The 20,014-nt window shown below is 35.7% G+C and overlaps 4 protein-coding genes across 4 annotated transcripts; 1 reads left to right on the top strand and 3 right to left on the bottom strand.

Annotated features, from left to right (window-relative positions):
* Positions 1-218: 218 nt before the first annotated feature.
* On the bottom strand, positions 219-18,872 carry LOC103507817 (ankyrin repeat, SAM and basic leucine zipper domain-containing protein 1-like). Its single transcript, XM_008472336.3, has 2 exons — positions 18,577-18,872; positions 219-761 (listed from the first exon to the last, which is right to left on the bottom strand). Exon 2 carries the CDS (start codon positions 752-754, stop codon positions 230-232), a length of 525 nt encoding a protein of 174 aa, XP_008470558.3. The 5' UTR covers positions 755-761; positions 18,577-18,872; the 3' UTR covers positions 219-229.
* On the bottom strand, positions 3,280-5,268 carry LOC103507815 (39S ribosomal protein L4, mitochondrial). The gene is made up of 2 exons (XM_026822597.1): positions 5,019-5,268; positions 3,280-3,625 (listed from the first exon to the last, which is right to left on the bottom strand). The coding sequence occupies exons 1-2, from the start codon at positions 5,251-5,253 to the stop codon at positions 3,480-3,482; spliced, it is 381 nt and encodes a 126-aa protein (XP_026678398.1). The 5' UTR covers positions 5,254-5,268; the 3' UTR covers positions 3,280-3,479.
* Positions 11,843-15,940, top strand: LOC103507806 (tyrosine--tRNA ligase, cytoplasmic). Its single transcript, XM_026822596.1, has 2 exons — positions 11,843-13,774; positions 15,628-15,940. Exon 1 carries the CDS (start codon positions 12,151-12,153, stop codon positions 13,756-13,758), a length of 1,608 nt encoding a protein of 535 aa, XP_026678397.1. The 5' UTR covers positions 11,843-12,150; the 3' UTR covers positions 13,759-13,774; positions 15,628-15,940.
* LOC113466843 lies at positions 14,230-16,596 on the bottom strand. The gene is made up of 2 exons (XM_026822586.1): positions 16,561-16,596; positions 14,230-15,481 (listed from the first exon to the last, which is right to left on the bottom strand). The coding sequence occupies exons 1-2, from the start codon at positions 16,594-16,596 to the stop codon at positions 14,582-14,584; spliced, it is 936 nt and encodes a 311-aa protein (XP_026678387.1). The 3' UTR covers positions 14,230-14,581.
* Positions 18,873-20,014: the final 1,142 nt, after the last annotated feature.

The raw sequence follows: 20,014 nt of genomic DNA, 5'->3' as shown, positions 1-20,014 counted from the left end.
CTTTTTCTTAAATTTGAAAATTACCGCGCTTAATTTTGAAGAAGAGAAATGCATGCTGGAAGGAGTGGTGAGTGGTCTCAAAACAACTCACGTGTATTTTGAGGTTAACATTTTTTGTGCAAAATTTGAAAAAAAAAAAAAATGAAAGTTCCGGATAAAAGTAGACCTCTTAGAAAAAAAAAAAAAAATACAACTGATTCTCAAAGAGGTGGGTGGTGTTTGGGTGTAACTAAAAAGGTAATGAAATACTTACACACTTCTCTAGCAAATATTTAACAATTTTCATATACCCATGTTTACTTGCATACATGAGTGGTGTAACACCATGTCTATCTTCCACATTGAAATTTGGGTTAAATTTCTCCAATACTTGAATACATTTGTACAGATCTTCCTCAGATTTACTACTGTCACACACAGCTATCAATGCAGTAAACATGTTGTAATTATAGTTAGGATCAGCACCAAGTTCTAACAAATATTTCATCTTCTCATATTGTCCATGTGATGCAGCAGTCATTAATAATGTCCAACCATCGTAGTCAAAATCAAATTTATTTGAATTGTTTTGCAAGAGATTCACAAACTCTTCATATGTTCCATAGAGAGTTAAATCATACAGTTGAGATTTGTAATCTTTCTGAGCAGGGGTGGATGAGTAATTTGATTTTTTACATGGAATATAATCAAAATCATATTCATCCAAGTCACTATACTCATCAGAACTGTACTCTGGTCTGATGATGACACTCATGGTTGATCTGGAACAAATCATAATTTAAAAATATAAGGGGGGGTGTTTCAAAACCATCACTTCTATAGTGATATCCTTTAACTGTCATCATACTGAAGATCCCTTATTCCTAATCTTGCGGAAAGAGATACCTGGGAGCATCTCTCCTCAACCAGGTTCTCCAGATATTTCGGATCATCCACTGGTAGGACAAGATCTTTGACAATATGAAGATCATCTTGCATAAGCTTGATACTCAGGGTTGATGTCAGACCTAGAACAATGGACATTCATATTATTCTTTATGTCTCTTATTCACACCAAAATGGACTGTATTGTGGATCAACTATTTGTTTATTATTATTACTAGTGGTTCTGTGAACTGTAAACCTCACTCAGATTCTTTTGTCTAAGCTGAGACTTTAACAATAATGTCCTTTCATATCCTTTATCTTCTATTTGTTTGAGAGCATCCACAGTAATAACTAGGGTATCGTGTTTCAGCATACTGTACACATTCAGACCTGAGAAATAGTTACAACATTCAGTCATTATTCTAAAATGAGAAATGAGATGTTGGAAAATCTCAACTTGGAAAATCTTTTGTAACTTCAACTTTGGATCGGAAACTTATTTAACTTTCCAAGTTTTCATAACCTCACAAATGATTGAAATGATAGAAAATTTCCCGTTTCCCCCCAAAGTCAAATGAAAATCCCACGCGAGACGAAAATTCCCTGACAAATCAGCTCCCCATTCACAAGTGAGTTGGGTTTTGAAATCTCGCCTCCTGCAAGTAAATACCTAAGAAGTACATAAGTACTTATAAACTTATATGTTATAGGTATAAAGGTACTTACATTACCATATGTATTAATTAAAACAATACCTACACTTGTGGCAAAAAAGTAATGAAACAAAAATAAGTAGATAGCTATATAGAATGTTGTGAGTATGTTCAAATATCTACAGCTAAAACACCTGCAGATAAGCGGACAACTAACCACGGCAGATAGGTAGAGATTTAGTTAAGCAACTTGGGTAGGTAACACTAAAAAATAATTATAACTGTTATTGTTAACACAGTCAAATGAAAATCCCACGCGAGACGAAAATTCCCTGACAAATGAGCTCCCCATTCACAAGTGAGTTGGGTTTTGAAATCTCGCCTGCGGACGGGGCTTATCAAAGAATATCTTTACTATTTGATAAGCCCCGGCTACTGCTTCTACTAAAATGCTGTTAAAGCCATTTTTTTTTTTTACTTTCTATTTTAAGAGGTTTGATAGAGGGAACTGTAACTGCTAAGGTCTTATCTTCCCGAAATCGAAGAGAGAAAGAAGACAGCCGTTCCGAGAACGAACATTATCAGTTCAGGATAAAATCCGCCCCGGGCGGGAATCGAACCCGCGACCCCGGGCGGGAATCGAACCTGCTGGCACTTACAAAAGGCAGACGCACTACCAAGCTAACTAGGGCTAGGCTGGCTTTGCCAAATTTAGAAGCGTGATAAATGACAGAGATCTTTTTTTTTAGTGCGAGTAGAATCGCATCCCACAATTCAGCCATGTTTCCTATCAAAGGAAGTTAAATAATAATAATAGGTACCTACATACCTATTACTTAGGTACGATATCGTTATTGAGCTGCCAACTGAGAGTATGAATGAACCCACTTTGAGTACCTATTGCATATTCAACTTCTTGGGTTTGATAAAATATAATCTGATAAAGGAATATGTACTTTAACAATAATATTATCAAATTCTTAACTACATCTAGTCAGTAAATATTATTGTGCCATACTGAGCGTCACGTCTTAGACAAAGCAGAGTGTAAAATTGATAACAAACATTGTCTCTAAAACTATACTACATAACTGCAAACGACAATTTCTCGCAATGTAAAAAAAAAAAACGGTATTATAGATGTCTCTAAGGTAGTTATTTTCAAAGAGTGTTTCAAAAGCTGATAAAAAACCAAAGTTTAGTTGTCGGAAGAGAAAGTGTTTAATTTCTTGATAGTAACATGGTGTTCAAATATTGCATTCTTGCTCTGGTAGCTTACTTGAGCTTGTTTTTCACATTTAGTCTCGGTACGATGACCTATGTTGTACGGAATTCGGAAATATTGAGAATGGGGGCATAGTACCAGACTACCAGAGGCTGGACAGTGGACTCTATTACACATAGAGAGTTTGTAGAGGAGGAACTACATGTGTCAATGAACTCTTTTAAACAGCAAACATAGATAAAACATTTCCCCTCGAAGATAACAAACAAAAGGAAAACAAGTACCTGCCTGCACTAGACCTATTCTGTAATTCTATAAAATAAAATAAAATAAAACAATAATATGTAATATCAGAAAATAAAAGTTACAAAAATGTTAGAAAGCATAAAAAATTCTGTTTTATTATTTTTCATTTCTGCATGAAGTTCTTATTATTCATGGTGAGCTTAACACATAACTTGCAATCACACTTGATACCTACATATGAAACCGTATGTCAACTGTTTAGCTCTAGGCTGACCCACACATGACCAGTCTGCATGAAGTTCTTATTATTCATGGTGAGCTTAACACATAACTTGCAATCACACTTGATACCTACATATGAAACCGTATGTCAACTCTTTGGCTCTAGGCTGACCCACACATGACCATAACATTTTTAATACTACTTTGCCTTTTTTTAAAATGGCTATTATTTAGTCAGGCTCATGTCGATGTTTGGTGTTTACAGGTTACACAGTATCTATTACAAATCTGGAAGTAAATCTCTCGTTGTCGGATCTGTTGAGCGCCAGGAGTAGTTTATCTTCTATTTGTTTGAGAGCATCCACAGTAATAACTAGGGTATCGTGTTTCAGCATACTGTACACATTCAGACCTGAGAAATAGATACAACATTTAGCCGTTCAGTAAACTTGAAAAAGGAATCTTAAAGGCGCAATCGTATACAAATTCTAATGAGCAAATTTCCTTTTTGTGTTAAACATGTTTGCCAAATTTAATCTTAATCAGATAATCCATTTGAGAATGATTGCGGAGCACAAAAAGAAATAATATTAAACCACACATACCTACATGCAAGTGTAACGTGATTTTCGGTACATTTGACACATTTTTTACTGGCTTAAAGGTTAACCAAATATAAATTTATTTTGATTAAAAACTTAATTGTTTGGTTATGAAAGCTCTTTCAAGAACAACCAAGCAATATTAAGTCTAAAAAAAAAACTATTCAGCCAACCTAGTTAGATTTTAGAAGGTAACATGCTTGTCTTCTATCTTCTAAACGCTAAGGTATTTTTTGGGGGGTAAAGTGCTCAATACTTTAATTTGATATGTAAACTTTGAATTTGTCTAGGAGACTTTATTATTCCTCTCTTAACCTTTAAATTAGGTTTGTAAGGTTTCTTAGTATGTATAGTGATTGTATTTTGATTTGATATCATTAGTATTGCGGGAAATTCAAGTTTTGAAGTCATATTTTGAAATAAGGTACTTGTAGTTTTAAATTTTTGACATGTTGTATTTGCTTTTTTGGCCTTAAATACGCGCTTTGCTGGTGAGAGACGATTTTATTTTATTTTTTTATTACTATTATTATTATTTTAATTTTTATTATTTTTTTATACACGTCCAATTTTGGACTTAAAAATAATAATAAGAGAGAGAGAGAGTTTTGATAGAGGGAATTGTAACATCGGAGGTCTTATCTTCCTGAAATCAAAGAGAGAAGGAGGGCAGGATATAAGAAAGCCAGCCGTTCTGAGACCAAACCTTATCTGTTTAGGATAAAGTTCGTCTGAGGGGCCGTAGACTTCTTTTCCTGGATAGACCTGATTTTTCCGCAACTTTTGATACCAAATTAGTTATGTTTAGTCGTAATTTAGGGTTTTTCCGGATTTTTTTTCTTGTACTGACTACTCTCAATACCTACTGATGTCATCTTCTTCTTCCCCTATGTCTATTCCCTTGTATTTACATGGAATCATATAAATTTATTTTGATTAAAAACTTAATTGTTTGGTTATGAAAGCTCTTTCAAGAACAACCAAGCAATATTAAGTCTAAAAAAAAACTATTCAGCCAACCTAGTTAGATTTTAGAAGGTCTAAACGCTATAAATCGCGGGTTCGATTTCCGTCCTAGTCGAAATTTATATTTAGGACTTTATCTTGAACAGATGAAGTTTGGAATGGCTCTCTTTCTTCTATTCTTCGAGTTGGGGAGGATGAGACCTCTATTGTTACTATAGTTCACTAACTTATTCTCACCATAAGCAGGCATAATGTTGTAGTGTTTGATCTGATCGGTGACAATAGAGATATTCCGTTCCATGTAGTCTGTATTATCCACAAACAAGACAGACGGTCCCCAGCATCTCTCCTCAACCAGGTTCTCCAGATATTTCGGATCATCCACTGGTAGGACAAGATCTTTGACAATATGAAGATCATCTTGCATGAGCTTGATACTCAGGGTTGATGTCAGACCTAGAACAATGGACATTCATATTATTCTTTAGGTCTCTTATTCACACAAAAATGGACTGTATTGTGGATCAACTATTTGTTTATTATTATTACTAGTGGTTCTGTGAACTGTAAACCTTACTCAGATTCTTTTGCCTAAGCTGAGACTTTTACAATAATGTCCTTTCATATCCGACAATTGTTGTTTAACTTGGTACCTATTTGAATTTTGGACAAATTTACGATTTAGAAAAATGTCCTGCTTTGAAAAAATGTCTTCTGGGTAATCCTACGTATGAATGGGCAACCCTACGTAATACATAATTATGTATCAAAACAGAAATAAAACTATCTACACGTCTTCTGTAGGTACCTACATATGTATATCTAAAAAAAAGAGGTGACACAATTATAAAACTTGTCAAGAATAAAATTAAAGAATGGTTGATTTTGAACCTTTTAAACGAAACAAAAGATTTCCTTTGGTTGATTTTGAACCTTTGAAACAGAACAATAGATTTATTCCCACGCATATGAATATGTATTGATATGCATGGCAACAGTATTGGGGGATCGTAATGTATTTGAAGATCGTAACGGGGGCCCCGTTCAACTTTGGGGCCCCAAATTTCAAGGATCGACGTGTCTTGATCTACGTATGAATGGGCAACCCTACGTAATACATAATTATGTATCAAAACAGAAATAAAACTATCTACACGTCTTATGTAGGTACCTATGTATATCTAAAAAAAAAAGAGGTAACACAATTGATGATTCTCATGAAAAATATAACTGTCCAAATGTATTTTTTTCGTAAAGATCGTCAAAAATAATAAATAATCCGAAAAGATTTTTTTTTAAAAAAGTATTTCTTCTCTGAGAAATTCGTCCCCAAAGTGTGCGCGGGAAAAATAATGAGATTCAAATTTTTAAAGCGTAGGGACGCTTGGCAACATTGCGTGGGACGTAACCAACCATGAAAAAAGAAATTCTTCTGGCTCTTGCTAATCTGATCACATCGTTTTCTTTGGTTGTTGCGTTTTGTATCTGCTAATTTGGCTGTTTTTCTGAGTATCCTGTGGTGGTGTAGAGGTCAAGGCGCTCGACTGGTTAACAGGAGGGCGTGGCTTCAATCCCAGCCGAGGTATGGAATTTTATCCTCAATATAATTTGAGAATGGGGCTCAACCACTTTTTTTTTCTTCGCTGATAAAGGAAGTTCGAAACACGCTGATCTCAATAGAAATGCTTAAAATTTCATTTGAGGCTTCCTAAGATGAGAAATCTTCGTTTGAAATTTTCGAATTTTGAAACGCACAAAAGACTCCGACATCAAACCTTTCCGACTAGCTAAGAATTTTTACAAGGTTTGCATGAATGAGACCCAGATTGAGCTGCAAGGGTTGGACCATATGAAATCCATTCTGAAGCAACTTGGAGGCTGGCCGGTCCTGGAGGGTAAGTTGGAGATTTGTATAAGAGTAACGAGTAACCCATCCTTTAGGGCTGTTTGTTCCTACACCTAATAACCTCAGAGTGGGCTTTTTGTGCATGAACGATAGGAGGACAGGATACGAGAAAGCTGGCCATTTCCCTTCTCTCTTCGCTTTCAGAACGATAAGACCTTAGCAGTTACAGTTCCCTCTATCAAACATCTTAGCCTACTTAGCTTAGTTGGTAGTGCGTCTGTCTTGTAAGCGCTAGGCCGCGGGTTCGATTCCCGCCCAGGGCGGCTTTTATCCTGATGGGATAATGTTCGTTCTCGGAACGGCTGGGTTTCTGCTATCCTGTCTTCCTTCTCTCTTCGGTTTCGGGACGATAAGACCATAGCAGTTACAGTTCCCTCTGTCAAACCCCTTAAAAAAATGTACATGTACGAAGAAGTAACTACTTGAATAAGTGCATGATAATAAAATGGAATGAAAATATCTAAATTTGAAAATAGGTATAAGTACCTAAGCTGATACCTATTGAAAAATAGTGATAACAAAATGCGTAGATAGGTAGGTACCTATTCGATCTATTTGAGCCCCTAACCCTAACCCAAATCCCTATGGTAATAAGCTCACAGCGCGTCGTACGATATTGGTAGATGACGTCATCACGGGAGTACAGTGTTGTCGCTAGGTATGATATCGGCGTGCTTGAGACTCTCATGTTCCGAGAGCTGTATCTCACGATCTAGTGAACGCATTTTCTTCGTTTTAGTCTCAACATTTTTTTTAATTTTTATAGTTTTTTCTGAGATAATAAAAAAAAATCATGAGAATCACCAATTATAAAACCTGTCAATCACTCTAAAGAATAAAATTAAAGAATGGTTGATTTTGAACCTTTTAAACTTTAAACGAAACAAAAGATTTCCTTTGGTTGATTTTAAACCTTTGAAACAGGACAATAGATTTATTCCCACGCATATGAATATGTATTGAAATGTGGCAACTGTATTGGGGGATCGTAATGTATTTGAAGATCGTAACGGGGGCCCCGTTCAACTTTGGGGCCCCAAATTTCAAGGATCGACGTGTCTTGATTTAATGAAGATGTGTACCAAATTTCATCAAAATAAGACCAGGCAATCGGGAGTTATAGCGGAACATTCAAACAAATAAATAAACAAACAAACAAACAAACATCTAAACCAAATGCAAAATGGTCAAGTTAAAACATATCAATGGAGCAGTTGCAAATGGGTAAAAATTATTAATAAATGGTCGATTTCTACGTAAAAATTAAGTAGTGAAAAATCCAAATCTGAGGTCAAAACTTCGAAAAAATAACTGTAAAAGGTCGAAAATTCAATTTTCATTTTCCGTTCAAAGAGTTCAAATTCAAAGATGTGTGACGTCAGGCTTCAGGCAGTTGCCTCACTAGGTAGCGCCAGTATGCAAGCGCGCTTGCGGAGGAGCAGAAAGAAATGCGCACGAAACAAATTAAGTAGGTACATAGGTACTGATTTTCTCTAATCACAACGGGCTAAAAAATTCCCGGAGGGACGGACCCTGCTTGTTTTTCTCCACTTCAAATTAATACATTTGGGAGTGTGGCACTCAAAAAGGCACTTTTTTAAGTAGGTACCTATATTATGCTGGTACAATAATTCTCGTCAACACGACCTTTGTCTTTCTATCAGTTGTCTCTCTCTCTCTCTCTCTCTCCCTCTCTCTCTCTCTCTCTTCTCTAGCTCTAGAGAAGAAATTCTCTCTCTCGTCTCTCTCTCTCTCTCTCTCTCTCTCTCTCTCTCTCTCTCTCTCTCGCTCTCTCTCTCTCTCTCTGTCTCTCTCTCTCAAAAACATGTGAACAAAATGATATTGTGTGATTACAAATGGAGGAAATAAAAAGAGAGAGAGAAAGAGGAAGGGAAAGAGAGTGGGAGGTATATGTGGTTACTTGTGTTACACTCGTATGAAATTTATTATTATTACCTATACTGACAGGGCCGAACATCTTCTGAGTTCACCCCCAATTTCAATCAAGTGCACCCCCAATTATACCAAGTGCACCCCAGATTACAAATATACAAATATTTCAACAAGTTACGTTCTGGTTCATTTCAATGGGTAAATTTTCGGTGTTCTCATTCTCGTGTTGACCCAACACCGCTAAATGGGAGGTATTGTGTCTCTTACCGCATTCCTGATGAGGGACATACCTACTACGATATGGACCATTACGGGCAAGATACGACACAGACCACACGGGTTCAATGTAGCAGTTATTTCTTCTTCTTCTTCTTCTTCTTCTTCTTCTTCTTCTTCTTCTTCTTCTTCTTCTTCTTCTTCTTCTTCTTTTTCTTCACCTTTTCCCGTGTACAGACGGGGTCGGCGTTTTCCGTCAAGCCTCTCAATCAGCCCTAACCAGGGTGATCGCTTTGGGCTGACATTTGGTTTTGGCTACAAATTTTACGAGTGGATGTCCTTCCCTCTCAACCTTCGCTATTTCTTTAGCAAGGGAAATTCAGGCTGCTATACTCTCTGTTTATAGTCCCCCAGCGAGACTAAGCTGGTCTACTCCCTGTTTAACGTCCCCCAGCCAGACAAATGTAGTAGTTGTTTCATTTCCTAAATATGGCGATGAAAGACTCATATTGAAGGGGGGAAAACAGTCGAAGGACCTTTTTTCCGTCCGGATTTTCACCCCTGATAACACTGGTGGTTTTAAAACAATACATACCACTACCGTATTCATTAACAGTTTCACAGATATACAGTACACTCTACATATAGATATACTCGTATATGTAACCTGTAACTTATCTAGCATTGTCACCGCTTTTTGTAGCAACAGGCTGTGCACACCATTTTTAATTGAGTCAGGATGCTATGTAGGTAAAAAAAACTGTCCTAATTTCTATAAGTACCTATAGAACAGCTTTTATTATAGGTAGCTATTTGTAGATGAATTTGTATCGTTTTGTATCTTTCGACCCCATTTTTTTACGAGGTTTGATAGAGAGAACTGTAACAACGAAGGTCTTATACTCCCGAAATCGAAGAAAGAAGGAGGAGAGGATAGGAGAAAGCCAGCCGTTCCGAGAACGAACCTTATCTGTTTACGAGAACGAACCTTATCCAGGCGGAAATCGAATCCGCGACTTAGCGCTTACGAGATAGCCGCAAGCTAACTAGGTTCATTATTCTTTATTTCTATTACATAGATTGAAGATAAAAAGAGCCTAGAGTAAGGGCTCTATTAGCATGCCTTCTCATTAGGCTTAAATTTACGACTAGAGGTTTCATACATCAAAAAGGAACAGCACCCACCAACATTGTCTGTCTGGAGGACTATAAACAGTGAGTGATTAGTAGAACAAGAGTCTAATCTAAATTATATGTATCTAAAAAATACCTTTTTGTGGCCATGGTTTTCTTCCTGTCCTTTCAACTTCATTGGTTACTTTGGTGTGATCAAAACGAACCCATTTGTATTTCTTTTGCCATTCTATATTCATAGTGATAACATCTAATCTTGGAACCAGACCAAAAATATCTGGATGGAGGTTGACAAATCCAAAATGTTTTTCTTCTGTAGTGTCCAAGTTCTCAACCCATGCTTGACGGGGTTGTAGAAAAGCATTTTGAAATTCCTTTGTTTCATGTAATATTTCAGACTTATTGGATGTGAAATCATCTAAAAATAAAAGAGTAAAAGACAATAAGTATTTCATTAGTGACACACTGTCTTAGCATATTTTTTACTTATTGAAAGATACTAGCTAGAGTGATCCAACATAAGTAAACAGCAAGTTGCGAAACTGAGGATAAAAGAGTTACTGATACACACCTAGCCCACAAATGGGCTGTTGATTGGTTGATTCATAGTGTAACCACTGTTCATTTGTGAAAGCTCCTTTCAGTGTTTAACCCAACCCTATAATAGCAATGGTTGCTGCTCATTTGGACAGCTCCTCTCCAGGGCCGGATTACCCATAAGGCAGAATGGCAGACTGCCACGGGCCCCGCGCTTTGAGGACTTACACTAGATATTATGGGTTTTTTCTAATTTTGTTATTTTTGTTTAAACCTGTTTTATTGTAAATTATTTGTTTAATATTATTTTATTCGTTAATAAATGGGATGTGACTATTAATTATTGTCTGCAAATAAATTTAATGTCTAATGATAAGACCTTGTTTACACTGATGTCTAATGATAAGTAGATTAATTATTAACTTTTCGGTCCTATGCTGGCAGTATAAACAAGGAAGTAGGTACCTTGAGTTACCATTACCCACATTAAGAAGAGAGAGAAAAAAAAAAATCCGTCCCAAACTTTTTTTTATCAATCTTAGGATTCTTAGGTACCTGTAATATTAGAAACTTAGTTATACGTTTTATAGTCTTATTTATGGTCAGGATCTCAATCTCAGTTTAAAACCCCGTTAAACTGATTGGTTGTTTTCCAACTGTGTAGGTACAGAAATCAGTTTAAATTAATCTCAGTCTAAACTCAGATTAACGGCCCGACCTTTAGGGTAATTAGGTTTAGAAAAAAGTATTATCCTTTCGAGAAACTTTCAGAAACGGAACCGGTTCTCTTTCGGAAACTGAAATGGCGCCTGTACTGAACCATAAGAAATCCAAGATGGCGGGCCTTCGGAATCCGAAAGTTTCCCGAAAGGGAAATACACCTGAAGTATTTGAAATAGTCATTTTGTGTACATTTTGTATTTATTAGTATTATTTTATTTGTTTGTAAGCCATTAGAACAATAATGAGTCATTTTACATAAAATAAGTTACATAGGTACTAGGTATAGTTTGAAGCTACCAATTTATCACAATTATTTCTTGTTACCAAGATCAAGTATGTTACCACATCAATTTTTACCATTTTTGTTAATTCGTGTTACCATGTTTGTTACATACTTAAAAAGGTCTACTATCTCACACCGCGCTTAATTTTGAAGAAGAGAAATGCATGCTGGAAGGAGTGGTGAGTGGTCTCAAAACAACTCACGTGTATTTTGAGGTTAACAAGTTATTTTTTGTGCAAAATTTGAAAAAAAAAAATGAAAGTTCAGGATAAAAGTAGAAAGGATAGGTAGGTAGATAGGTACCTACATAGGCAGGTACCTACATAGGCAGGTACCTACATAGGTAGGTACCTACGTAGGTACCAGGATAAAAGTAGAAAGGATTAGATTGATCTGTGTTTTATCTTCAGTCCTTTATTCTTTTAATAGTTTATTGTCAAATCAAGCTACTTGTCACCAGTGCTTGACACAATCGAGTGTTTCTTGTGATCACCCCAGTGAATTCTGAAAGCAGCAGGTATAGGTACTGTGAGCAGTGGAAGTATCTCTTGTAGACTGTGGTACTCTGAACCAATTAATACCAGCTTTGTGCTTTCATCCTCAATTGTTGGGATCAGGACTGAACCTACAAGTAAGGAAGTATCCTTTTGTTTAATTTATAAATTTCTCAATCCAGCATGACGTTAGAATCTCAAATGAATTCATTGAACATGACATCACCCAGTTTGAGTTTTGATGAGAAGAAACAGCTCATCACTAGAAATCTGCAAGAATTCTTGGGAGAAGATAGATTGAATGTAATTTTGAAGGAAAGAGATTTGAAAATCTATTGGGGAACTGCCACTACTGGTAGACCTCACATCGCTTATTTTGTCCCCATGTCCAAGATTGCTGATTTTCTGCGAGCTGGTTGTGAAGTGACAATATTGTTTGCTGACCTCCATGCTTACCTTGACAATATGAAAGCCCCATGGGAACTCTTAGCACTGCGGACCAAATATTATGAAGAGAGCATTAAAGCTATGTTAGAATCTATTGATGTACCCATATCTAAATTGAAATTTGTCAAAGGAACAGACTATCAACTTTCCAAGGAATATACACTTGATGTGTACCGATTAAGTTCTGTCATTACAGAGCATGATGCTAAGAAAGCAGGAGCTGAAGTTGTAAAGCAAGTAGAGCATCCACTTCTGTCAGGACTCTTGTATCCTGGATTACAAGCATTGGATGAAGAATATTTGAAAGTTGATGCACAGTTTGGTGGAGTGGATCAAAGGAAAATCTTCACACTTGCCGAGAAATATTTGCCACAATTGGGATATGCCAAGAGAATTCACTTTATGAATCCCATGGTCCCTGGCTTAGCAGGTGGGAAAATGTCTTCAAGTGAAGAGGATAGTAAAATAGATTTGTTAGATGCACCAGCACTTGTCAAGAAGAAGTTGAAGAAAGCATTTTGTGAACCAGGCAATGTAGAAGACAATGGTGTTCTGTCATTTCTTAAGCATGTTGTGTTTAGCTTATTAAAACCTGGTGAAAATCTGGTCATCACTAGGGATGAAAACAATGGTGGTAATCTGAATTTTAGTGATTATCAAAGTTTAGAACAAGTTTTTGCTAAACAAGAATTGCACCCAGCTGATCTGAAAGCAGCTGCTGAGTTTTACATTAATCGTCTACTTGAACCTATCAGGAAGAAATTTGAGAGTAAAGAATTAAAAGATTTGACTTCTAAAGCATATCCACCCAAGAAACCAGTCGTTGAAAGTGACATCATTGCTCCCCATCGTTTGGATATACGAGTTGGTAAAATTGTTGAAGTCTCTAGACATCCTGATGCTGAAGCTTTATATGTAGAGAAAATTGATTTAGGAGAAGAAAATCCCCGTACCATTGTAAGTGGACTTGTAAATTATGTGAAAGAAGGGGATATGGCTAACCGGTTAGTAGTTGTACTGTGTAACTTGAAACCAGCTAAAATGAGGGGTATAGAGTCTGCTGGTATGGTGCTTTGTGCATCTGTGGAGGAAGAGGGAAATAAGAAAGTTGAACCTCTGTTTGTGCCACCCAGTAGTAAAGCAGGAGATAAAATTGTTGTGGAGGGTTATGAAACAGGTGCTCCTGATGAAATTTTGAACCCAAAGAAGAAAGTCTGGGAAAAGTTGCAAGTAGATTTGAAAACATCAAGTGAAGGTATTGCTCAATGGCAAGGTAATAATCTCCTTACACCCTCAAATGAAAAATTAACCTGTGTTAACTTGAAAAATGCCCCTATCAAATAAATTGCCACTCTTGATGGTTCACAATAATTTCTATCTGTCTCCTTTTGTATTGCCTATTCCTTATACTTACTTTATTTTAATTCTGTAAATAATGTAAAAAAAAGAAGAAAAAAATGCATTTAAATGGTAGAGAAAATCTGAAATAATTTATTTTCTACCCTTGCATCTACCTATTTCTTGCCATTCAAACCTTTGCCTATTTTAATTACTGACCCCTTACTCTTTTTATACACTTAAACAATAAAAGGTATTATTTTTGTTACCATATTCAATTACGTATTAGGTAATTTAATTTAAATTACTCACCCATTATTATTATTTTTATCCTTCACAGTGTATGGTATGCTCTGATTCTGCTCAATTTTTATCTATTACCTACATAGTTAGGCTTTAACATCTATTGGGTTCCAACATTACATTTTGAACTCTGGGAAAATTTTAATGAAAATAAATCAGACAATGATACAAAACTTGAGGACATTTCAGGCTTTTCTAAGTAACAACATATTTCATTGGCCTTTGTTGAACTAGTCATCAAGTGAATGGAGCAGTAGGTAAGTAAATAGAAAGAAGGTAATGGATAAGAGTAAAGTTTTACTGGTCACTATCCTTGCAATTGAGATTTAATATTTAATTATAATAAATAGGGGAAAATGAAAAACAGTTTTTCATTTTCCCCTATTGATTTTAATTTGTGTTTACCAAGTGTTGTGTATACCCTTGAAAGTTCTAACTTTTTAATATTATTTAATTCTAACTAAAATAGAAGACAACTTGATGACAAGAGTTAAGGTAATACATATTGAAATTATGTTGCATTGCTTTATTTCTTAAAGTAACCATACAATACTGTAAAACCTAAAGCAGGAACAACACAACCCACTATCCACTTTAGAGACTTTGAACTGTTTATATCTTCAATAAAACCAGCAGGATGTAGACAATTATCTTTTAAAATCACATTCTCAACATATCTTTCATATTTATTCAAGATAACACTCAATCTCATCAAGGTTTTAGCATAATTCATATTGTCACTGCACTTTTCTGCTAGATCTTTGATTTTGAACTTTTGATTTTCTATATAATTCAAGGCACTATAATCAACATACATTTGTTCACATATTAGGTAGGTGTAGTAGATCAACTCATCCAATTTTATTTTCTTCTTGTTTGTTTTGTTCATCACACTGCGAGCTAATTTCCACTTGTGAAGATGAAATACTTTAATAGCATTTAAAATTTCATTTCTTTGATAGTTTAGATGGATATTGTGTTCCTTCAAAGTATCACTATTAATATTGGTAAATTGGAACAGACTCATTTGTTTCTCAATAATATCTGAACTGAAGTCCAGGAGTTCACAAGCATTTAACATTTCTATCACATTTGTATAGAAGCCAGTGGATTTGATAGCACTTGGGTGTGGTAGATTATTTTTAAACAATGTGATATAGTCATAGATAATTTGATTAGACTTGGTTTGATTCATAGCCATCATGTCTTCATCTTGCTGCTGTAGATAGCCTGGGTGAAGTATTTCAATAATGTCATTGTATTGTTTTAATATGGCAATCTCCAGTACAGTTCTGCCATGAATGTCAATCATGTTGGGAGCAGCTTTTGCTTCAAGTAATAATTCTACAACATCTACATGGTTGTGAATGACAGCATAGAATAAAGCTGAAAATGACTCACTGTCTGTCCTGTTCACACAATCAGGCTGAAATCAAAATAAATAAAACAATTGTAAGTATACAGAGACCTACATATAATGACTTTAATAATTAAAGTCAGTTTTGACCCAAGATGCCTATTGTCTACCAAACAGACATGGTGCCCCTATCAAATAAATTGCCACTCTTGATGGTTCACAATAATTTCTATCTGTCTCCTTTTGTATTGCCTATTCCTTATACTTACTTACTTTATTTTAATTCTGTAAATAATGTAAAAAAAAAAAAATAAATAAATAAGAAAAAATGCATTTAAATGGTAGAGAAAATCTCAAATAATTTATTTTCTACCCTTGCATCTACCTATTTCTTGCCATTCAAACTCTTTGCCTATTTTAATTACTGACCCCTGACTCTTTTTATACACTTAAACAATAAAAGGTATTATTTTTGTTACCATATTAAAATACATATTAGGTAATTTAATTTAAATTACCCACCCATTATTATTATTATTTTTATCCTTCACAGTGTATGGTATGCTCTGGTTCTGCTCAATTTTTATCTCTTACCTACATAGTTGGGCTTTAACATCTATTGGGTTCCAACATTACATTTTGATCTCTGGGAAAATTTTAATGAAAATAAATCAGACAATGATACAAAACTTGAGGACATTTGAGGCTTTTCTAAAGTTGTTTACCCTAATTATTGCAAGGTGGACTTCCTCTATTTCAAAAAAAATGATTTTAAAAAAGCCCCAAAATGAAGAAAATAAAAAAAAAAAAAAAAGATGAAAAAAAACAGAACGTTTGGGGGGATTTGAACCCGAGCACTCCTAATACCTATGGGTCTTGAGTCGAGCGCCTTGACACCTCGGCCACTCTTCCGAGTGAGAGGAGCGGGCGAAATAGCAGTATATTATCTTTTCAAGCGACAACGAGAACAAAAATCAACGAACGATTCAGACATTCAAAACATGCTTCACATTCACACATTCTAAAGAGTATCTCAGCATAGGAGCATCATAGTCCGTACACGCTCTTTGTTCTAAGGCGTCCTACATTCTCACTATTAACACGCATCCAATTCCATACCAAAATAGATGTGGTTGGGCAAGTAATACCCTTTCATACATGTAGCGGTGTAAGGTGCCCTGCATAGTGTTCTTACTGTATCTTATCCCGACGCAGTGGGATTTTTATCCCTTTTCAGGGATTTTTCAGGTCTGACTGGGATATATTGGGAATAAATGAATTTAGGGATTTTAAGGGATTTTTAACAATTTTAAGTGATAATAATTTTTATTCATCTAATAAAAATACATTAATTATTTAAAGTCAATATTTAAGGGTATTTGAGTGAAATTTCGAGTGTATGGCCGCCATACACGCCTTATATGGACGCTACGCCACTGATTAGATGAAGAATCACTTGATTGAAGATGTCAGAAAATTTCATACGAAAATAATAAGATACCTGGGTACCTACCTGGTTCTACCTGTAAACTCCTTAAGTGATTCTGGAGACTGCTGCCTCCTGTCGGGACCCCCCTCAACATTCTGATTGAAAAATTATATGATTAGACAAAGAATCACTTAATAGATACCTGGGTACCTACCTGGTTCTACCTGTAAACTCCTTAAGTGATTCTGGAGACTGCTGCCTCCTGTCGGGACCCCCCTCAACATTTTGATTGAAAAATTATATGATTAGACAAAGAATCACTTAATTGAAAATGTCAAATTTTCAGACGAAAATATTAACGGGAACTTATTCTAAAAGGCGCTCAAAGTCACCGAGGTACCCGGGTACCCTCTTCAGTAAAATTCAGGTGAACGGTTTTATAAATTGCCTCCTGTCGGGACCCCTCTCATCTTTTTGGTTCAAAAATCATATGATTAGACGAAAATATTAACGGGAACTTATTCTAAAAGGCGCTCAAAGTCACCGAGGTACCCGGGTACCCTCTTCAGTAAAATTCAGGTGAACCGTTTTATAAATTGCCTCCTGTCGGGACCCCTCTCATCTTTTTGGTTCAAAAATCATATGATTAGATGAAGAATCACTTGATTGAAGATGTCAGAAAATTTCATACGAAAATAATAACGAGAGCTTATTCTAAAAAGCTTTCAAAGTCAAAAAAGGTACCCAGGTACCTCTTTAGTAGAATTACGGTTAAAAAAAAAAAAGACAATCTTGTCATGTAACCGTCAAGTGTGGAGTGGCTGACCGAAACATGCAAAGCAGTAGATTGTACTATGGGCAGTGGATTGGTATTGCATGCTGGTGTCCTATGTAGCAAGGAACGGAACACCTTTAGATTTTTGTATGCCAGAGGAAGAACCCGGCCATCAAACATCTATGTATGGCGTATGGTCATCTCATAGACAGTTAAATACGTAATATTACAAGACCTTGTACCTAGATATTAGGAGGGTTGAAAGGCACTTTGAGTTTCTGTACAAGCACAAATGCATGTTATCAATATGAATACTTGAATAGTGATAGCAGCTGAATTAATTAATATTGAATACTAATAGGAGCAGAATAATCAATCAATGAAATAGAAATAGCCATAGACCGATAACAAATGAAAGGTCATGGAGGTCTGACCGGGCATTTCACAACAACATATGTAGAATAGGTCCGAAATTACAAACTAAATATTTGTTTATTTTCGTATTTTTTGTTATGGAGAGTTGGAGAGCTTACCGATGGATGCCGGTTTGCCGGTACGAGTACGAACAGAACTAGGGAACAGGGAACATCTCCAGTTTCCACAACAGAGTCCCCACCCTAGACCCTAGTCTAGTACATGGCAGGAGTAACTACCTTAAACCGCGGCTGCACCCCCCTGACCAGATGCTAGCTACGCCCATGAACCATGCTAATAAATAATAGAAGCGACCTCAACAGAGCTTTGACCATACCTTCAAAATAATAACGAGAGCTTATTCTAAAAAGCTTTCAAAGTCAAAAAAGGTACCCAGGTACCTCTTTAGTAGAATTACGGTTAAAAAAAGAAAAGTGACAATCTTGTCATGTATAAATTATTCCTACTACAGTACACTAGTTCTACCTAGGATTTAATGAGGCTTGAGGCTCCTATCTTGTTTCTTCTCATGAAGTTATTCCTTACCTGTCAAGGGGTTATCTTCAATGAGTTACAAAATCCTTGGGATAGATTTCCAAAAACATCAAAACACTTGTGGGCAGTTGAGATATAATGTAGGTAAGTAAAGTTGTGCAGAGAAAAATGAATTTTCACAAGTACCAAAAAAACAGAAAGACCCAGAGACGGGGCAAAACTTGTCAGGAAAAGTTCACAGGTCCACTTGAACTGGGATAGAAATAGGAAATTAGGAGAAAGTTTAAATTATTTAAATATTTAATTAAAATACCTAAATCACACACAAATCCACATTCCACAATCGTATTTTGACTTTTTGACTCTTTAAATATTTCGCGCGCTTCTACTCTTAGTGCAAGTTGACCAACAAAATATTTGAGTCGACCCAAAAAAAAATAATACCTAATAAAACTGAAAATTTCAGTCATAGGTATATGTTTGTATTTTATTAATTTTATATTAAAAATTTATTAATTTAAATTTATCATAGGTATATAAATTGTTTAAAATCAATCTTAATAAATAAAGTATAATAATAATAGGTACATAATATATAATAACAAAATTAATAATTAAACGTTCAGGGTGGTAGTTTTGTAACGAGTCAACTCTTTTCTTATCATACGATCTTTCGAGTCTTTAAGCGGTAGGTGGCGGGTTCGATTCCCACTCGGGGCGGATTTAATCCTAAAATAGATTCTTTCTCGGAACGGCAGGCTCTCTCCTTTCCTGTCTTTCTTCTATCATCGATTTCGGGACTATAATACCTTAGCAGTCACACAGTTCCCTCTACCCTCCAAAAAGTCGCTGTTGGGCCCCCCCACACCCCTAATAGCTAGAAATCTGTATAGGGCCCTGATCACATACAAAATGTACCTATCTTCAAATTACCCATATGCCTTCACCTTATGCGGCTGAAAATTTTAACTCTGTTCGAGACTTGAACCCAGGACTTTCAGGGCGAGCCTTGTATGATACCACCTGTAAACTACGAGGGTCACCCCTTTTCCTTATTATTATTTTATTAATCCCTATAATTTGTTCTCGGAACGGTTGGCTTTCTCTTATTCTATCCTTCTTATCTCTTCCATTTCGGGACGATAGGACCTTAGCAGTTTAATTTCCTCTATCAAACCTCTTTTTACTTTTTTTTTTTTTTATCATACCCATTAACACAGCGGCCTTTCTACTTTGATTTTTCTGAGATTTCAAGCAACTACTTTATAATAAAATTATGTTAATATGAATTTATGAATTGTCCTCACGAGGCTAAAATTGCACAATGAAATAGCCAGCAACAAGTATTCTTGACAGTCGCCCGTCTAGTTACCAACCAAGAGCACCGTTGCTTTACTTGAGTAATCTGTCAGGAACTGAAAACTGATGTACTATTGCGTATTGCGACTGATTCATATTTATCTCATTATCAGATTTTACTTTGTATTTT

Source organism: Diaphorina citri, unplaced genomic scaffold (assembly GCF_000475195.1).
Source record: "Diaphorina citri unplaced genomic scaffold, Diaci psyllid genome assembly version 1.1 scaffold343, whole genome shotgun sequence".
In the NCBI taxonomy this organism is placed as follows: domain Eukaryota; kingdom Metazoa; phylum Arthropoda; class Insecta; order Hemiptera; family Psyllidae; genus Diaphorina; species Diaphorina citri.
The sequence above is the reverse complement of the archived record's forward strand: the minus strand, read 5'-3'. Positions and strand labels throughout refer to the sequence as shown.